The 16,221-nt window shown below is 26.9% G+C and overlaps 1 protein-coding gene across 2 annotated transcripts in view; it reads right to left on the bottom strand.

Moving 5' to 3' along the window:
- The window catches only part of LOC119673379 (calcium uniporter protein, mitochondrial), a 151,703-nt gene extending 135,482 nt beyond the window's left edge, over positions 1 to 16,221 (bottom strand). The window contains exon 1 of one of the 2 annotated variants that reach the window (XM_038084643.1): positions 15,723 to 16,221. In XM_038084643.1, the coding sequence (XP_037940571.1) occupies positions 15,723 to 15,842 (120 nt within the window). In that variant the 5' untranslated portion in view covers positions 15,843 to 16,221. The remainder of the gene's footprint in view (positions 1 to 15,722) is intronic. The other variant, XM_038084644.1, reaches the window with a different exon arrangement.

Here is a 16,221-nt window from a genome sequence, read left to right as displayed (position 1 = left end):
AAGTCAAATTGTGACATGAATAACAATTTTTCAAGTGGGTAAACAAACACAAACAAGAGATACGACAACAAAAAACTGAATTTTGTGACAAAAAAGTCGAGAAGTGAAACGTCAACAGCCAGCAGTCAACGTATGCGCACAATTAAATCAACGAAATGTAGCAGAATTTTCTGTCAAGTTAAGCAAAAAAAATTTTAATTTTCTCAATTTAGCGATTCCAGATTTTGTACCTGCAGAACAGAAAGTGGAAACACTCAAAAATTGCAATAACTCAAAGAGATCACGAATGAGGAGATAACGAATGAGCACCATTGCTTATTTAAGCTTTATCTTTAGGTTTAGATTTTCAGTCAATTACTGTATATATATCTTTCCAACAATGAATATATTCAAGCTTAACGAGACTATCATTTTCATTGTTACCATCGATATCAGTACATTTTGTACAAAGAATATCCAAGGTTATTCAGTAAAGCATGAAAAAATCTGCAAAAATCATATAAAATTTATTTTGAGTTCTATACAGTTTTTCTAGGCTAAATATGCTATGGCTTTTATAGGCCTTCAACCATTTTGTGGGTTAAACTAGGCAAGTTCAAAATAAGTAATCAAGGAGAAAGAGCATCGTTTGCGGCTAGTGTACTGGAAAGATCTCCCACGACTTAAACAAAGCCAAGTACTAATAAAACCGTACTCCTACAAAAACATTCTTAAATTATTAAAACGTAATTTTAGGTTGATTACGGGTCATTATGGTCTGAAATATCACCTATATAAACTTTGATTAACAGCTAATTCGGAATGTAAATTATGCCTCGAAGATGAGAAAACAACTATGCATATTCTTTGTGATTGTCCAGCCTTAACAATGCACAGAAGAAACTTATTCGATATGGAGTTTCTGTCACCAGAATAGATTAAGAGCTCTTCTTCAGATTTAGATCTGGATTTTGTTTTTAAAACTTTAAAGGGCTTTGTGGAATTTGAAGCAATAGGACTCTTCTGGCCGCAGTATCGGCTGTTGGGCGATTTCACGACAATAGTTTTAATAATAATAATATAGGTTAAATGAGGTATAGCATTAAAGCACTTCATTAAGTATTGTTTTATATCCGGAATTGAAAAGACTTCCTCGAATTGGTAATTTTAGTACTGAAAAGACAAAAAAAGCATATGGAGACTCGATGAAATAAATACAATGCATGATCAATGAATTTCTTTAATTTTTAATTTTTTGTCAAAAACGTTGACGTTGGCTTTGTGCAATCAAAGAACTGCCAAAATTATAAGGCAAATACGGATATTTTTGTCATATTTATCTCTCTATATCTCTCTATTTATCTCTCTATGTAACACAACATTACTGGCATTGGCCAGTGGCCAGCAATATTTCTGTATAAAAATTGAAACCATCTAATCCAACTTTATCCAACTTTACCGAGTAAATAACCAAACAATATTATTATTAAATGGATTATGTCTTAAACCAATTGAATTTTGTCTAAGCACCAAAACTTAGTATAAACAATACAATATAACAAAATTTTTACTTTTAAACGATAAAAAAGGGAAGTGAGTGCTTCTGCTCAACAGTCGTGATCTAAAAATTGAATCGAAAGCAATAACATAATTATCAGCTGTAATAACCAACTGTACAAACTAGTTAATAATTTTCATAGATCATAGTTCAATATGATCTAATGTTATTATAAAAATATTCACCGAATTTTTCTTTTAAGGGTTTTGAGACAAAGATTTTTGAAACATTAAAACCGTTCATAGTGGTTTGGCTGGAAGATCTTTCAGAAGATCTTTTATCTTTTAATTTTCAGTAACAATTCTTCACAATTACGATAATTAATTAGGATGTTTCTATTACTTATACTTATATGATTTAAATAATTATGATTATCTTGTTAAACTATATTTCTATTATTAGAAGAGATAATGATAGACTATAACCTATGATATCACTTCAAAAACATATTATTCAATTCAAATAAAGTCAAATAAAGCTACTGGATTCGTTTACTGGCAATCGCAGAAAATGTTTTATTCCATATCTCGTAAAATCTACAAATGCTGTGGCCCTCCCATTCACATGACTCTAAAGTAATAGGATTATATACTATTCTGAATATCAAATAAACTTAAGACGTTGTTACCGTTTAGCTCTTATTCTAACTTACTTGCAGTTATTATTATATATGCAATAATCTAATTAAAATATTTATCTTGCACAATAAAAAATTAGAGCAACTACGATTAATATTTAGGTAAGATAAGATATTCTTCAACTTTCCAATAAAAATAAAGAATAATATTTTTTAATACAATTGCTATTATTTAAATTAAGATTATTTAAAAGTTTTCACTTTAATTTATTGTGCTTTAATTTAATAAAAATATTTTTGTTTTATAAAAAAATATATATAATAACAAAAAAAAATTTTTTCATACAAAAACTATATCTATTCAAACATTTGTCAATTTTAATATTTTTCTTTCATTAAACGAATATTTAGATTATGGATTTTCTTCTCTTTTGTAGCTGAAAACAAAAACTTTGTTAATGTATATCAATTATTTTTTTAATGAATTCACGTATAATCAACAGAATCCCATTTAATTTAATTTAATGAAGTGATTTTTATGCTAATTACACACAAGAAATTTTATCCTTGAATAATTTTGAAGAAGTGCGTCAACGTAGACAATGGTTTTATTTTGTCTGCAAATGACATCGTTTAAAAGATAAAAAATTATATATATCTTTTATACATGCTTACATACATAATTGTTGAGAAAAAATAAACATTTAATGTTACTTTAAATAATTTTCTAAGAATTTAAAGAGCAATTAAAATATGTTAACTTTAAAATTACAATTTTTTAAAAAGCGAAACTGTAATAAGGTAAAAATTAAGATACTTATATTATTACTTTCTTAAAACTTTGCTTTTAATGCTCTGCCTTTTTGGACTTTTAAATTAAAACATGTCCTTAAGTATTACGAGCTTCTATAACTACTTGCAGCTTGAAATAAGGTAAGTCATTATTGAGTTCCAGATCATAGGGGTTTTTGAAAATGAACAAGCTCTTGAGCCTGCCAGAACTGCATCAAAAATTGCTTTTACAGGCCCTCAACCCTCAATCCCTCTATGGGTTATACTGGGTCAGTACAAGACAAATAATCAAGGAGAGGGAGAATCTTTTGCTGCTGATGTACTGGGAAGATTCCCCCCGACTTAAACAAAGCCAAACATTAATAAAACCGTATTCCTGCAAAAACATTCTTAAAGTCTGAAAAGGTAATTTAAGGCTGCTAACGGATTTCATTACGAGTCATTATAGGTGAAATATAACCTATATAAACTTCGATTATCAGCTAATTCGGGATGTAGATTATGGCTCGAAGATGAGAAAACAACCATGCATATTATTTGTGATTGTGTAGCTTTAACAATGCACAGAAGAAACTTATTCCATATGAAATTTCTGTCACCACAACAGATTAAGAGCTCTTCTTCAGATTTAGTTCCGGATTTTGTTAACAAAGGTTTAAATGGGTTTGTGTAATTAAGAGTGGAATTTGGTACAATATAACTCTTCCGACCGCAGTACTGGCTGTTGGGTGAATTTACGACAATAGTTGTAATAATTAGTATAAATTAATAAGAGATACTTTAAATTAATAAAGTAAATTTTTGAAGTATAGTTAAAATTCTTCTTATATTGAAAATGTTTGAGTATTAGTGAAAAACTGGAAAATGTGGCAAAAAAATATAATAACGAAACTAAGTATTGAAGAACGTAGAAATTTTGTAGAAACGGCAAGAAACAGTATATCGAGAGATGCATATAATAAGTTGAATTATGATCTAGGTGTCAATAATTACTTTCACGAGCAATATGACCTAGAAACAATAAGGACAATCTTCAAAACCCGCGGCGAGCTCCTACGATTGTGCTACGTACCGCATGAAAGTCTAGACACGCTGTGCACGATATGCAACCTTAAATTGAAAGGCGATGTTATACACTTAGTAGGTGAATGCCCAATTTTTAAAGAACATAGATTGCTGTACTTCGGTAAACCCGCGCTCGATGTCAATGAAACCATACGGTTGCTGAATGTCCCCAACTGGAGATTGTTAACGGCGTTTATTAAAACTACATTTAAATATAGGCAAAATATTATTAATGAAGACTTTTAAATTAACTTATATAAAATCTATTATTTTTGTTAAAGTAATTTAATTTAATTTTTATGTTGTATTGAGTTCATAACCAAGAATACCTATTTAATATTTATAAAAATTGGATTAATTAGTTATTAGTTAATTAGCTATTAGATTAATCTAAACTTCCGGCAGAGGGCTAAAATGCCATAGCTGTAAGCTTTATGTATATTTATTATAATTATATGTATTATAATTATTATATAACTTCGATGTAATATAATAACTTTAAAATGAAGTAAAAATAAAGCTACTACTACTACAATATTGAAAATGTTTGTTCAAAAGTTTTCCAGGTAAATGTTTTTTTTATAAAATCATTCTTCAATTTTTTTTAGTGCAATTAGCTGGTACTTTTTTGAACTTATTCTTTTGTTTTTTAAAGGGGTTAAATTGCATATTTCTGAAAATATTTATTCACTTTTCTTATTGCATGTATGCAGTTATACCATTTCTGACTAAATATGGTTAATATATTCATTAAGAGCTAAATTATATTATTATAATTAGAAACTGTTGACACTGTTCTAAAGGAAACACTTCAGTATTTATTGCTCAACTTTTGTCTAACTCAACGACCTCATTTGAACCCTGTTAACAAATTTTTATATCAAGTGCAATTACTTAATATCGAAAGTGTTTTTTTTTCAAATTGTATTTCAATGAAACATAAAAATATCTACAAGTAAGTAATTTCACTTTGTAATAAAATGTTATGCTTTTTATTCGTAATTCAAGTCTCTATATAAAAATACTAAAATATTTTGATATTTATTGTGTTTTACATGATAAACTTCAGCATGAATAATAAAAAAATTTTATTTGCTACAAATAAAACTTCATTTGAATTTAAATAAATTTTGGAAATGTACAACAAAATTCGATTAACAATGCATGCAGTGAACCAAAAAGCAAAATATTCTAGTATTAAATTATTTAGGTTTTATGAGAATTTAAATGAAAAATGCACAAATGAAAATATTATATATTACAATTTTGATGTTATTTTAAAAAATTAAATTGAAATATTTGCGTTTTAAGGCATAGTTTGTATACTGAACCCTAATCAATGAAAATTTTAAATTTATTTTGTGTTGTATTAAATATTTAAAGACGGATAGATAATTTAGTTTTTAGTATAAACAAAATTAATTTGTATTTTAGTAAAAAAATTGTATAAAAAAGCTATAAAAAGACCTATAGTTACAAAAAAAATTTACAAAAATGTGTCTATTCGAAAAAATATGGGACAACAACGTTAGGTAAAAATTCGGTATCTTTTAAAGTCTTTAATCTGATCTTTCAGATTAATCTAATAAATTTACAAGCCAACTTAACATATATACAAAGCTATGTAAACCCGAATGATATCTCTAAAATTCATAAAATTCGACCAAAATTAAGAAAGCTTTTAAGGAAATCTCTTTAAAAGGTCTTAACATTATAATATGATAATCTTATCAATATAATCTTAACATTATAATCTAACATGAATACGACATTACAATCACAAGTGAAAGATATTGGTATTGATGGTATTAAAAAAATTACTAATTGAAAAACACAGCAAACATGTTTTTAAAAAAATAAGAATTTTAAAAGGTTATATTCTATATAGTGTATAAAATTGGTGGTTATGGTGAAGAATTATCACGCATTCTTCACCATAACACTTTTCTTAACGCGATGCCTACCATAGAATTACTTATTTATAATCACATAAGGTATGGATTTAAGAAAATAAGGGAAAAATTTTTAGAAAGTAATGAAGAGATCCTAACAACAAATTTGAAATAATTATGAAATATATTAATTACTTTTGCTGGCGGAAAATGCTGTAGACGACACAGCATCTCAGGTGAAAGAACTAGATTGCCAACGATATGAAGACACTTAGTACTACCAGCAAACTTGTGAACTATCGTCTTTTTAATACTTTCTTTACGTTTTGCTAAAAGGTATTCTATTTAAAAAGAGAAAGAAAATCAATGTCCCCTAACATATTTAACTTTAACGTGATGAAAGTGCTCTTATAGACTGATGTAGGTTTCAACGAACTTGGACTTATTTTTCCAGAAATTTTATATATATAGCAGCTTAAATATTCGAATTTTACTAATTTATATGGCCATAACAAACTATTAGTGAGTTTCCTGATTGGAGTACTGATACAGTACTAACACTGTACTTCTCTCTTCAGACGCTTCTGCTGCATACGATTTCTCCTGTTTCCCCTGATTGACTATTAAAATAAATATTATAATATAAATATAAAAAGAAATATTTAATTTATTAATTTTAATATAAATAGAGATCAGAGGTCAATTATTGCTTAGTCTGATGAAGTGATAAACAATAATCCAGTCAAGGCGTAAAGAGGGGTTTTAAAAATACTTCGAGTTAAGAAAGAGTAAAAGTGCTCAAGTGCACTGGCTCAAATAGAAATAAATAAATAAATATTGACATTTTACTATTGCTTAAATTAAAAATATTTATTATTCATAGGAATGGGACAATTTGTGGTTAGTTTGCTTAAACTAATAATTGAAAGAACTTCAATATGTATAGTCGTTAAGCAATACTAAATTAACAAATTCTACTTATTACTCATTACATTACTAATAAAAAACAAACAAACTTGCGACTAAAACTTGTTACACATAAAAGTACAGTCAAACTTCTAGAACTCAAAGTACCATTTCCCAAAGAGAAGGTTCGACTTATGAAGACTTTGAGTTGAAGAATTTTTTTTTTGCAATTATATATAATTTACTCTCTAAACACTCTTGCACTCTTTTTAGTTTGAGTTATAGAAAATTCAAGTTATGGAAGTTCGAGTTATGGAAGTTTGACTGTATATAGAAACAGCCCGTAAATGGTTTTGTTTAAAAGTAGCCAAACAAGCCTTACAAAATATAGTATACTATATATATGCAGTATATTTGTAAAAAATTGTTTTTAAATATAGTAAGACCACTTAATATTTTTTTTTTAGCAGATTAAAATTAGAAAACTTTTTTATAACATAACTAGAAAACTCTTGAAATAACTAAATCTTTCAAATGTTTAGTCCGTCAAGAAAATATTAATTATTTACAAGTATCACTTTCTCGAGTGTGTGTAGGGTATTTGAAATCAAATTCATATCATGGTACATGTCATTTAAACATAAAATACTTTCCTTTTAACAAAAATTAGTACAAAAATAAAAAAAGAAGTATCTACAAAATTTGCATGACAATATGATTAATTGCAGTCAATTGCAACTGACATTTAAAGCAAGATTCAGAAATAAATTAAAATAAATTTATATTTCGACTGATATCAATTACTTCGAACCGAGAAAGTATATTTTTATATTTTGTTATAATATTTTATGCGTAATTGAAAATTATTAAATGCTTACTTTTGAATATAGAAATGAACTAAAATGTATATTACAATTATCGTGTTGAGATACATTTGGAAAATGAATTTTTCGTTCACAACACAAGGACGCCAGAATGTCTTCTATAAAATTTATGCATTTTTGCATTTTGTTAGACATGTGACAGTAATAAACAAATAAAAAAAAATGACATCAAATATTTTTTTTATTTTTATACTTGATAATAAAATAAAATAAAATATGTCTTCATACTCGTATATGATACAAAATTATTTATATGATTATTTAAAATACTAAAACTATAAAAAATAAAATAAAAATAATTTTATGAACTTTGAAGAGAAGTATTTTACTGATAATATTTAGCTAATGTCATCCAGTGATTTATTTCAATATTTAATGATTCAGACTTACACATAAAAACAAAATTAATCATCGGCAAAAATGCACATAAAAATGTTTATAATTATTTAATATATTTAATAAGAGCGTAGACGTAAAATGTGAGTGCATGGCATTTGTTAATTCAGTTACTCATAGCAAAGTTTTATGATTATAGCGAGGTGGCAAGGTATGACACAAGCAGAACACTTTTAGCAACAAACCGGAAACGTATAATGAAAAGCATGTGGCCAAAAGATACTTACTAAATTTATGTAAACAATGAACAAAACTTAGTGAAGCCGCTTTGGGATGAGAAGAAAATTTCTTAAATTTGATAAAAACCACCAAAAAGCTATATTTTATTCATAATATTTTTATCTACTAAACAGAAAGTAATGTGTACCGGAATACTTTGAAAATAAAGGTGTGATGTTGATGTTAAAGTTTAATCAAAAAATAATTAAATTAGTTTATTTAAGAATAAATTCAAAGATAATACTTGTGTGAATATAGTACAATCTTTTTAAATAAAATCTAATCTGTCTAAAATTTATACAGTATAAAGTATAATTTATAACACTAAGAATAATTTTTATTTTATTAGATTTCAAAACAAGAAGAAAATATGTATTAGTAAAATTTTAGAGATAGTAAGATCTCAATAAATATTTAAACTCAATAACAAACTTAAGGTACACTTGAGATTAAGCGATAGATATATTTTCAAAGCTGAATATTAATATGGGGTTCAGTTAAAAACCATTCCATTCAAAAAAAAAAGCGAATTTGATATTAAACTTTGATATTGATCAAATTTTCAGTTAAAATTCACTCAGAATCAATGGAAATTCTTTAGCAGGTTTGAAGCTTGAGGAAAATTTGGCCATACGTTTGAGATAATATTCAAGATTAGAGCTGTGCAGACAATTCGATCGCGGGTCAATACAAATTTCTGTACAGATTTTAGGGCCGCAGAAACAAATACATATGTTACGTTCATAGTTGTTATAATAAATACATTATAACATTATAAATATTAAATTTATTATATTAAATAAATAAAAGTTATAATATTAAATTTAGTTTTATTAATTTATCACTTTAAATTACTGTACTTGGTATATCAATAAAACAAAATAATGTAGCTTCACCATTACGCCAAAAGAAAATTTACGTAATTATAGTAGATTAAAAAGATGTCGCGGGCCGCCCAAACATTAGCCGCGGATCAATCTTTGGTCAGCCCTGCTCCAGATCAAACTTGATAAAAACATAAGTTTGTATTATTAAGTCATGAAATTCAAGCTCAAATTTTTATTAGATCTTAAATATTACGAGTAGTAAATAAATTAAATTGAAACAAATCAGTTTTTCTATTATATAGCCGAACTTCGAACGCTGAACTACGCCTAATATTTAATATTATACAATCAATGTAGATGCCAACATTCTAAATATGTATATTAAAATAACTTTAAATTCCTTTTTGTTAATTTTTTTTGTGAAAAAATCAATTCAATTTAATTGGTATAAAATGCAATAGTTGAAAATTTAACGCACGATACTTTGGTATTTTGTTATTGTAATCCTGTATAATAGATGTAAAACTAGTATATGGAAAATATTATATCGATTGGGAGTTATATTTTCTAGAATAGAACAGTATACCTAATGCATCAAGAAAAATTTATTTCACTGAAGATCAACCTTTAAAACCAATCCGATATCCAATATTTAAAGGAATGCTCAAAAGTGCTTATTTTGAACTTAATACTATTCCAATGTATTTAAATTCTTACACATTTTCAAATACATTAATAATTATTATGAACGGGTTATCATTAGGTCTATGCTATGATCTTAATATATACTCTGCCTTGAAGAAGGTTATTTATAAATTATAAATGCAACTTCAGTAGTGAAGTTTTTTAAAATTCTTAAATATAGTTTAATGTAGTACCTTATAGTTTTTTTTTATTCTTTGCTTTATTTTATATCTGAAAATACGAGAAAATTCGAGGTCAATTTTTTATAATGTATAGTCTGATATTTTTTTGAAAATTTAAACATTGCATTAAGATCAAAAACAATCTTCAAAATAAGTTAAAGAAACCAAACTTTCAGAAAACTTTATAACTTTTAACTACTCCAATTTAAATTAGGAGATTAAAGTAAGATGTCTGGGCTTGACTTTCGATTGCAAATTATTTTTTGAAGAGCTATTTTTGATAAAAGTAAGAATGAGAGGATTTAATTAGGTGACAAATTCAGCATCAAAAACAAAATGTTAGTTTCCAAACAAATAGGTCTTCATTGTGATGCGTAGTCGCTATTACCCATAAAGAAACGTAGCATTTTACTTTATTGAAAAAATCGGAGCCATACTTAATGCGGTAGTTATAAAGTATCAAATGAAAAATCGGGGCTTACCAAAATATTGTATTAAGAAGATTTCGAAAAGCAACATAATATGTATGAAACAGTAGAACTATACATACTTAAGAATCGAAATTATTAAATGGTACATAAAGGACTGCTTTTAACAATAGATGGTCATTGAATCCCAAGAAAACAGAGGAAGACTAAAATCAAAAAGTAAAAATGCAGTATTTTAGGTCTTCTCATATAAGTACCAAAAAACTAACTTCATTATTATATTAAGCGATTTCAGTCATATAAAATAATGTCAGTACTTAAAGCCACTAATTCGAGGAACTTAAAATACAATAAGACATTATGTTGAACGGAGAAAAGGCAAGCGGAATAGGGGTCTTCGCACTATTAAACACACAATGGTATTCTAATTACATTAGTAAGCTAGATTTTCATCATGATTTTAACCAGACTGCTATGTATATTTAATGTTCCAGATTTTATAAAAGTAGACTCCATCCAAGAGTATTTAATATTGTCAAATGCCTGTTGGAAGTATATAAATAGTGGATTATATATATAACTAGAAATAACCACACATTATTTTTAAATATTCAAGTAGCAAAAACAGTAGATCACTACAAATTAAAAACTGAAATAATTAAAAAAATAAAATAAATTAATATTTATAAAAATGTATGAATATCTGCAACATTTAACAATGTGAATATTTAACAAAAAAAAATAATAATAAAATTAAGCAAAAGCTCACAAAAAGTTTTTATCGATAATTTGAGTTTCTCTGAGAATATTTTATTATTTAGACTTTAACTTGCATTTCATTGAATAAATTTCATATTCAAGTTGTGTTGAGACAAAAAAAAAAATAATTTATTTATTTAACAGCAAAATTGTTTCATTTTGTTCTCTTCTTCTTAGCTTATTTCATTCTCTGACAGTCTGACATATTAGATTGTGCAAAAGGGCATTAGCACCGAAATTTCAATATTTATCGCCATATAAGTAATGTAATTATAGTTAAACATACAATAAAAAATTAACATAAATATATATATCTATATTTCATTAGAATAATACAACATACAATAGAAAAAAAGTATACTTAAAATAAACAAAATTTATGCATCGCCAAGACTTACATATAACAATGAAGTTTGAGAATAGATAATTATCTTTAAGTAAATATTTCAGTATATGAAGTAAATATATTATTTACATTGCGTATAAAATGAAATCTTTCAAACATATTAATTAATAACTCAAAGTTCATTCGAAAGTTCATAATGATGTCATTGTACAAAAAAAAAAAAAAATACATGAAGAATCTCACTGATTATGGATTTTTCATGTGAAGTTTTGTATTGCTGGAGATTTCATATTTCCAATAAAATAAAATAAAGCATAAATATAAATGTTTTTTTATATGCTATACTACTTTTTTATTATATATTTCATAATATATTACATTTTATTATGTATAATATTTAAATATACACGTACGACCACGTAACTTTATAAATATGAATATGTTTTCTGAATCATTTCATCCATCCAACCATTACCTTTTGTCAATCTGTCCGATTCAACACAAGCATTCGTTAGTTGTCGAAACGGACAAATGCTTTTTAGCATAGAATTTAACTAACTTTTATTGAAAAATAAATTATAGCTGCTAATTAATATTGATTCAAATATAAATAATTGTGTTTCAAGATCTTGAATTTGTTAATAGTCGAATTTAGTTTTCAATCGACTATAAGTATAATACAGTTTTTAATATTAATGAAGATATACGATTCACATTTGAAAAACTGGTCTATAAAATATGGTCGATGGTCTATAAAATATGCGAAGGATTGTCTTTATTTTTATGCAAAAATTTCTCTTATTTTTATTCAAAAAAATATGTTGTATTTGACTCCTACGCTTTTTTGTCACAACAGTAAATCATTTGAATGTACTGATCAGACATTTTCGGTCACATCTTTTTGTGAAAAAGTTTCTTGACTTTCTTTTAGATTAAAGTAATATAATTTTTTAACTTTTCATTAAATCAAATTTCCATTTACATATAAATTTTATCTCAATTTTAGAAGATTACAGAAGTCTAGGAACTACGTATATAATATGTCTATATTGTGTATTAACCGTATTGTTAATCTACTCAAGTTATGTGTAGAATGTTGTAACTTATATAAACATAAATATGTTCAATGCTACCAAAAATTCAAATAAATCACTTTTGTATATTTATGTAGCATTATTTTTAAAAATAATAAATTAAAAAATGTGTTTTTCTTATACTAATTTCTGTAAGATAAATTGACAAAACTTATTATTTTTATTGTTAAATTAAATGTGTTTTAAGCATTATTTTGTGATTAATTTTAGGCTAAACGGTCCCGTTTATTGGTTACTTTAAAAACATTAAAGTTTGGTTATTTCAATTAAAAAATTTTTGGAATAGATGATAACAAATTGTTTCATACTATATAAATCTAATATTCCATATATACTAAAATTTGGACAGTAGTTGAAATTTAATCTTGGCTATCTTTCGGTTCTACGCGCTGGTAAGCGGAAGTGATCTATTTTTCGGAAGGGTCTATTATTTAATGGGGTATTTTACATTCAACTCTATCTGAATTTATTTCGGAAGCTAATTGGTTAAAATAATCAACTGAATATAGGTATCTTAAAGAATGGTCTTATAACTAAAAGGTAGTTAGTTTTTACATACGGTTAATAAATAATTATTATCAGATCAGTTTATAAATGCATAGATCAGAAATCAGTCAGCGGTACTTATACAAAATATATAATTTAAAAATGGTGATAATCATCAAATGAAACTTTTTCTGAAAACGACTATATTATGTAGCCATTTATTCCATTTCATGTTACTGCACAATATTATATTTCAAATGAAAAACATAAATGTTTTATTGACATTCTAATTTCGATGAGAGGCATTCGAATGCTTTCATCACTCCGTCCATACAATTAGCCTACCCTTAGCACTTACACAATAACTCTTCACCTAATTTCCTTCTCTCCAAACCAAACCTAATATCTATATGCTGTTTTATCTTAATTCACTCCCTTAATTACTGTAATAAGTTCCATGTTGGTGAAAATTTTTCCTATTCATTTTTAAGAGATGGTTTTAGTAGAATCAAAACCCGCAAAAAGTTGGAGTCCTAATTGACGATCTTTGGTCGCTCTCAAACAGATGACAAAGGACTCATTCACTGTACATAAGGACAGCCTTCAGAAAAAGCAGAAAATCTTAATTTACTCTTAGAAGCTAGTTATCGATATTAGCTTGCAAAATTCTTAAAAATAAAAATTTTATATTGTGTTACAGTTAGCACTCGAATTAGAAATAAATATATTATTGAATTTCTGTAGAAAACCGAATCACTATCCAACGAACCCATAGGCCACTTGATCAGGAAGTACTTCAAAATTTAAAGTGTAACTATCGCAACAGAATCGTAAAAAAAGTTCTAAAGCGTATAGAAATAAACTAAAAGCAGGATATTACACTTATAGATTGCATAAATCATCTAACATAAGCTTGAGATATTGATGTGAGTAGTCAAACGATAGCGCATTGCTCTAGAAATGCTGGATTTGACCAATTTTCCACATGGGACGAACAGGAAGACATTCCTTTAGTTTTCTTAAACAATATTAATGAAGACCGTGCATTTATGGAACAGAATTATTAAACGTGGTTTAATGTAAATTAAATAATTTCCAATGCTACTCAAAACGACTATATTGTGCTTGTGAAAGAAATTTGTACATCAAGCTTTCTTACAGATGACGATATTATTGAGCATTATAACTCTCTATATATCTCATTATAGTGGATCCGATTCTAAGTGCAACGGAAAGTGATGATGAGGGTTCGGTGGATGAAATTGTTCAGCAGCCTTATAAGAATGAAGTAGAAGTCTCATATAGCAGAAGAATTTTTAATTACAAAGGAATGATTCTCCAACTGATTATCACTAAAAGGCTTGGAATAAATTGGAATCTGTTTTATTGAAAATAAGAAAAAGAAATTGAAATCCCAAAACCTAATTTCTAAATGTTTCACTTCACTATAACTTCTGTACAATATTTGATTTCAAGTTAATAAATATGTAACTTAAAATATAATTCTAGATTCTTCCAAAAATTAAAAAAAAATATATAAATTCTCTAACTCGAAGTCGAATCTTTTCTTTGCAAAATAGTACTTCGAGTTATGGAAGTTTGACAGTATCAGCAAAAAAAAATATATATTCCATTTTTTTTTGTATTTTCATTTAAAATTATTTTCATCTAATTCAACTGACCGAAATGCAAATAATTGTCCACAGCCGCAAATAATTGAACAAATCCAATCAAAATTATTTACCAAACAACAACAATTGTGGCTATCGAATTTTTAATTTTTTTCATGTTTATTTTCAAACTGACTTGTCGTCGTCACTGACTAGAACTTGGATAAGCCGCAGCTACGTAATGTGAAAATAAACTCTGTTGCGTAGCGATGTGAACTCCTAAAACTGAAAGAGGTAACATGCAAAGCCGTAGGAGGGTGACAAAATTGTTCATACATTCAATATCAATGAATAATGAAGAATGTATAAATAACAAAAATATACCCACCGACCGGCATATAAAAAACAAGCAGCGAAATCAACAACAATAAAATGAGAGAGAATATTTTTGTGGTTGTTGCTCTCTTCGCGTTTGACATTTATTTCTGTTAACTTCAAAAATAAAAACAAGTTAATTGTGTGTTGCAGGAGGCTGCGTGGTAGGGGAGCTGCTATAGGTATTTCATCGGAAAATGTGTTCAAGTTCAACGGAAAAGAAAATTATCAAAAGAAAATGTTGATAATAAACAAAAGGAAAATAAAGTAAAAAGTTTACGTCTTGTTCTTAGTTCTGCATATTCTTTTTATGTTGTCTGAATAACATAAAAATCCGTTATGGGTACGCCTTTGGCAGAATCTTTTTATCACATTTTTTAAGAATTTAATTTTTAAATTTTTTTTTGATATGTTTTAAAAACAGACACATAAATTGCAAAGTTTTTTAAGTTTTTTTTTTGTATTTTTGGCACATTTGGATTTTAGTTTGTAAAGCAAGAGCTGTTGTGTATCACATTTTTTTTTTGGTTTTTGATTTATAAGTTTAGTGAATTTATTTTGTTTTTTTTCAGCAGCTTTGGAGACACGTTTTTAATAAATTAACATTTATTAAAACCCAATTTATTTTTTTTTAATTTAAGTAACATTAATATTTTAGCTTACCACTGTGATGGTTCCTCGAAATGGATTCCAAGCCAAGGGTATTGTGCGTCCCGAACGGACAAAACTTGCTTTATGCCTTAGAAGCATACGGAAACTTGTTACACATACGCCGGGCGCCATGTTACTACTCCCCTCACTTACAACGTTTGTACCACACCTAAAAACTCTACCCGCTTTTTTTTGCCCAAATTGCTGAAGGAAATTTTATTTTATTTTTTACTTTTCATAAAAGCACTGAAATTTTTTTTTTTTAAATCATCACAAAAACATATTTAAAATATTTATAAGCCAAGTTTATTGCACAATTAACAACGAATAAATTTATAACAATTATTATTTTTTTATTCCTTTTTCACACATATAAATTTTTGCACATTTGTTAGTAATATAAACGGCAGCCGCGTTGCGCGTTGCGACGCACTTTTTTCTAACACTTGTACCACATTTTACCGCACGAAATACTACCGCAACGCATTAAAGTCCAAGACATACTAGTTTT

The sequence above is a fragment of the Teleopsis dalmanni genome, chromosome 1 (genome assembly GCF_002237135.1).
Source record: "Teleopsis dalmanni isolate 2A chromosome 1, ASM223713v2, whole genome shotgun sequence".
Taxonomy (NCBI): Eukaryota; Metazoa; Arthropoda; class Insecta; order Diptera; family Diopsidae; genus Teleopsis; species Teleopsis dalmanni.
Note: the sequence above shows the minus strand (reverse complement) of the source record. Positions and strands in the feature narration are given on the sequence as shown.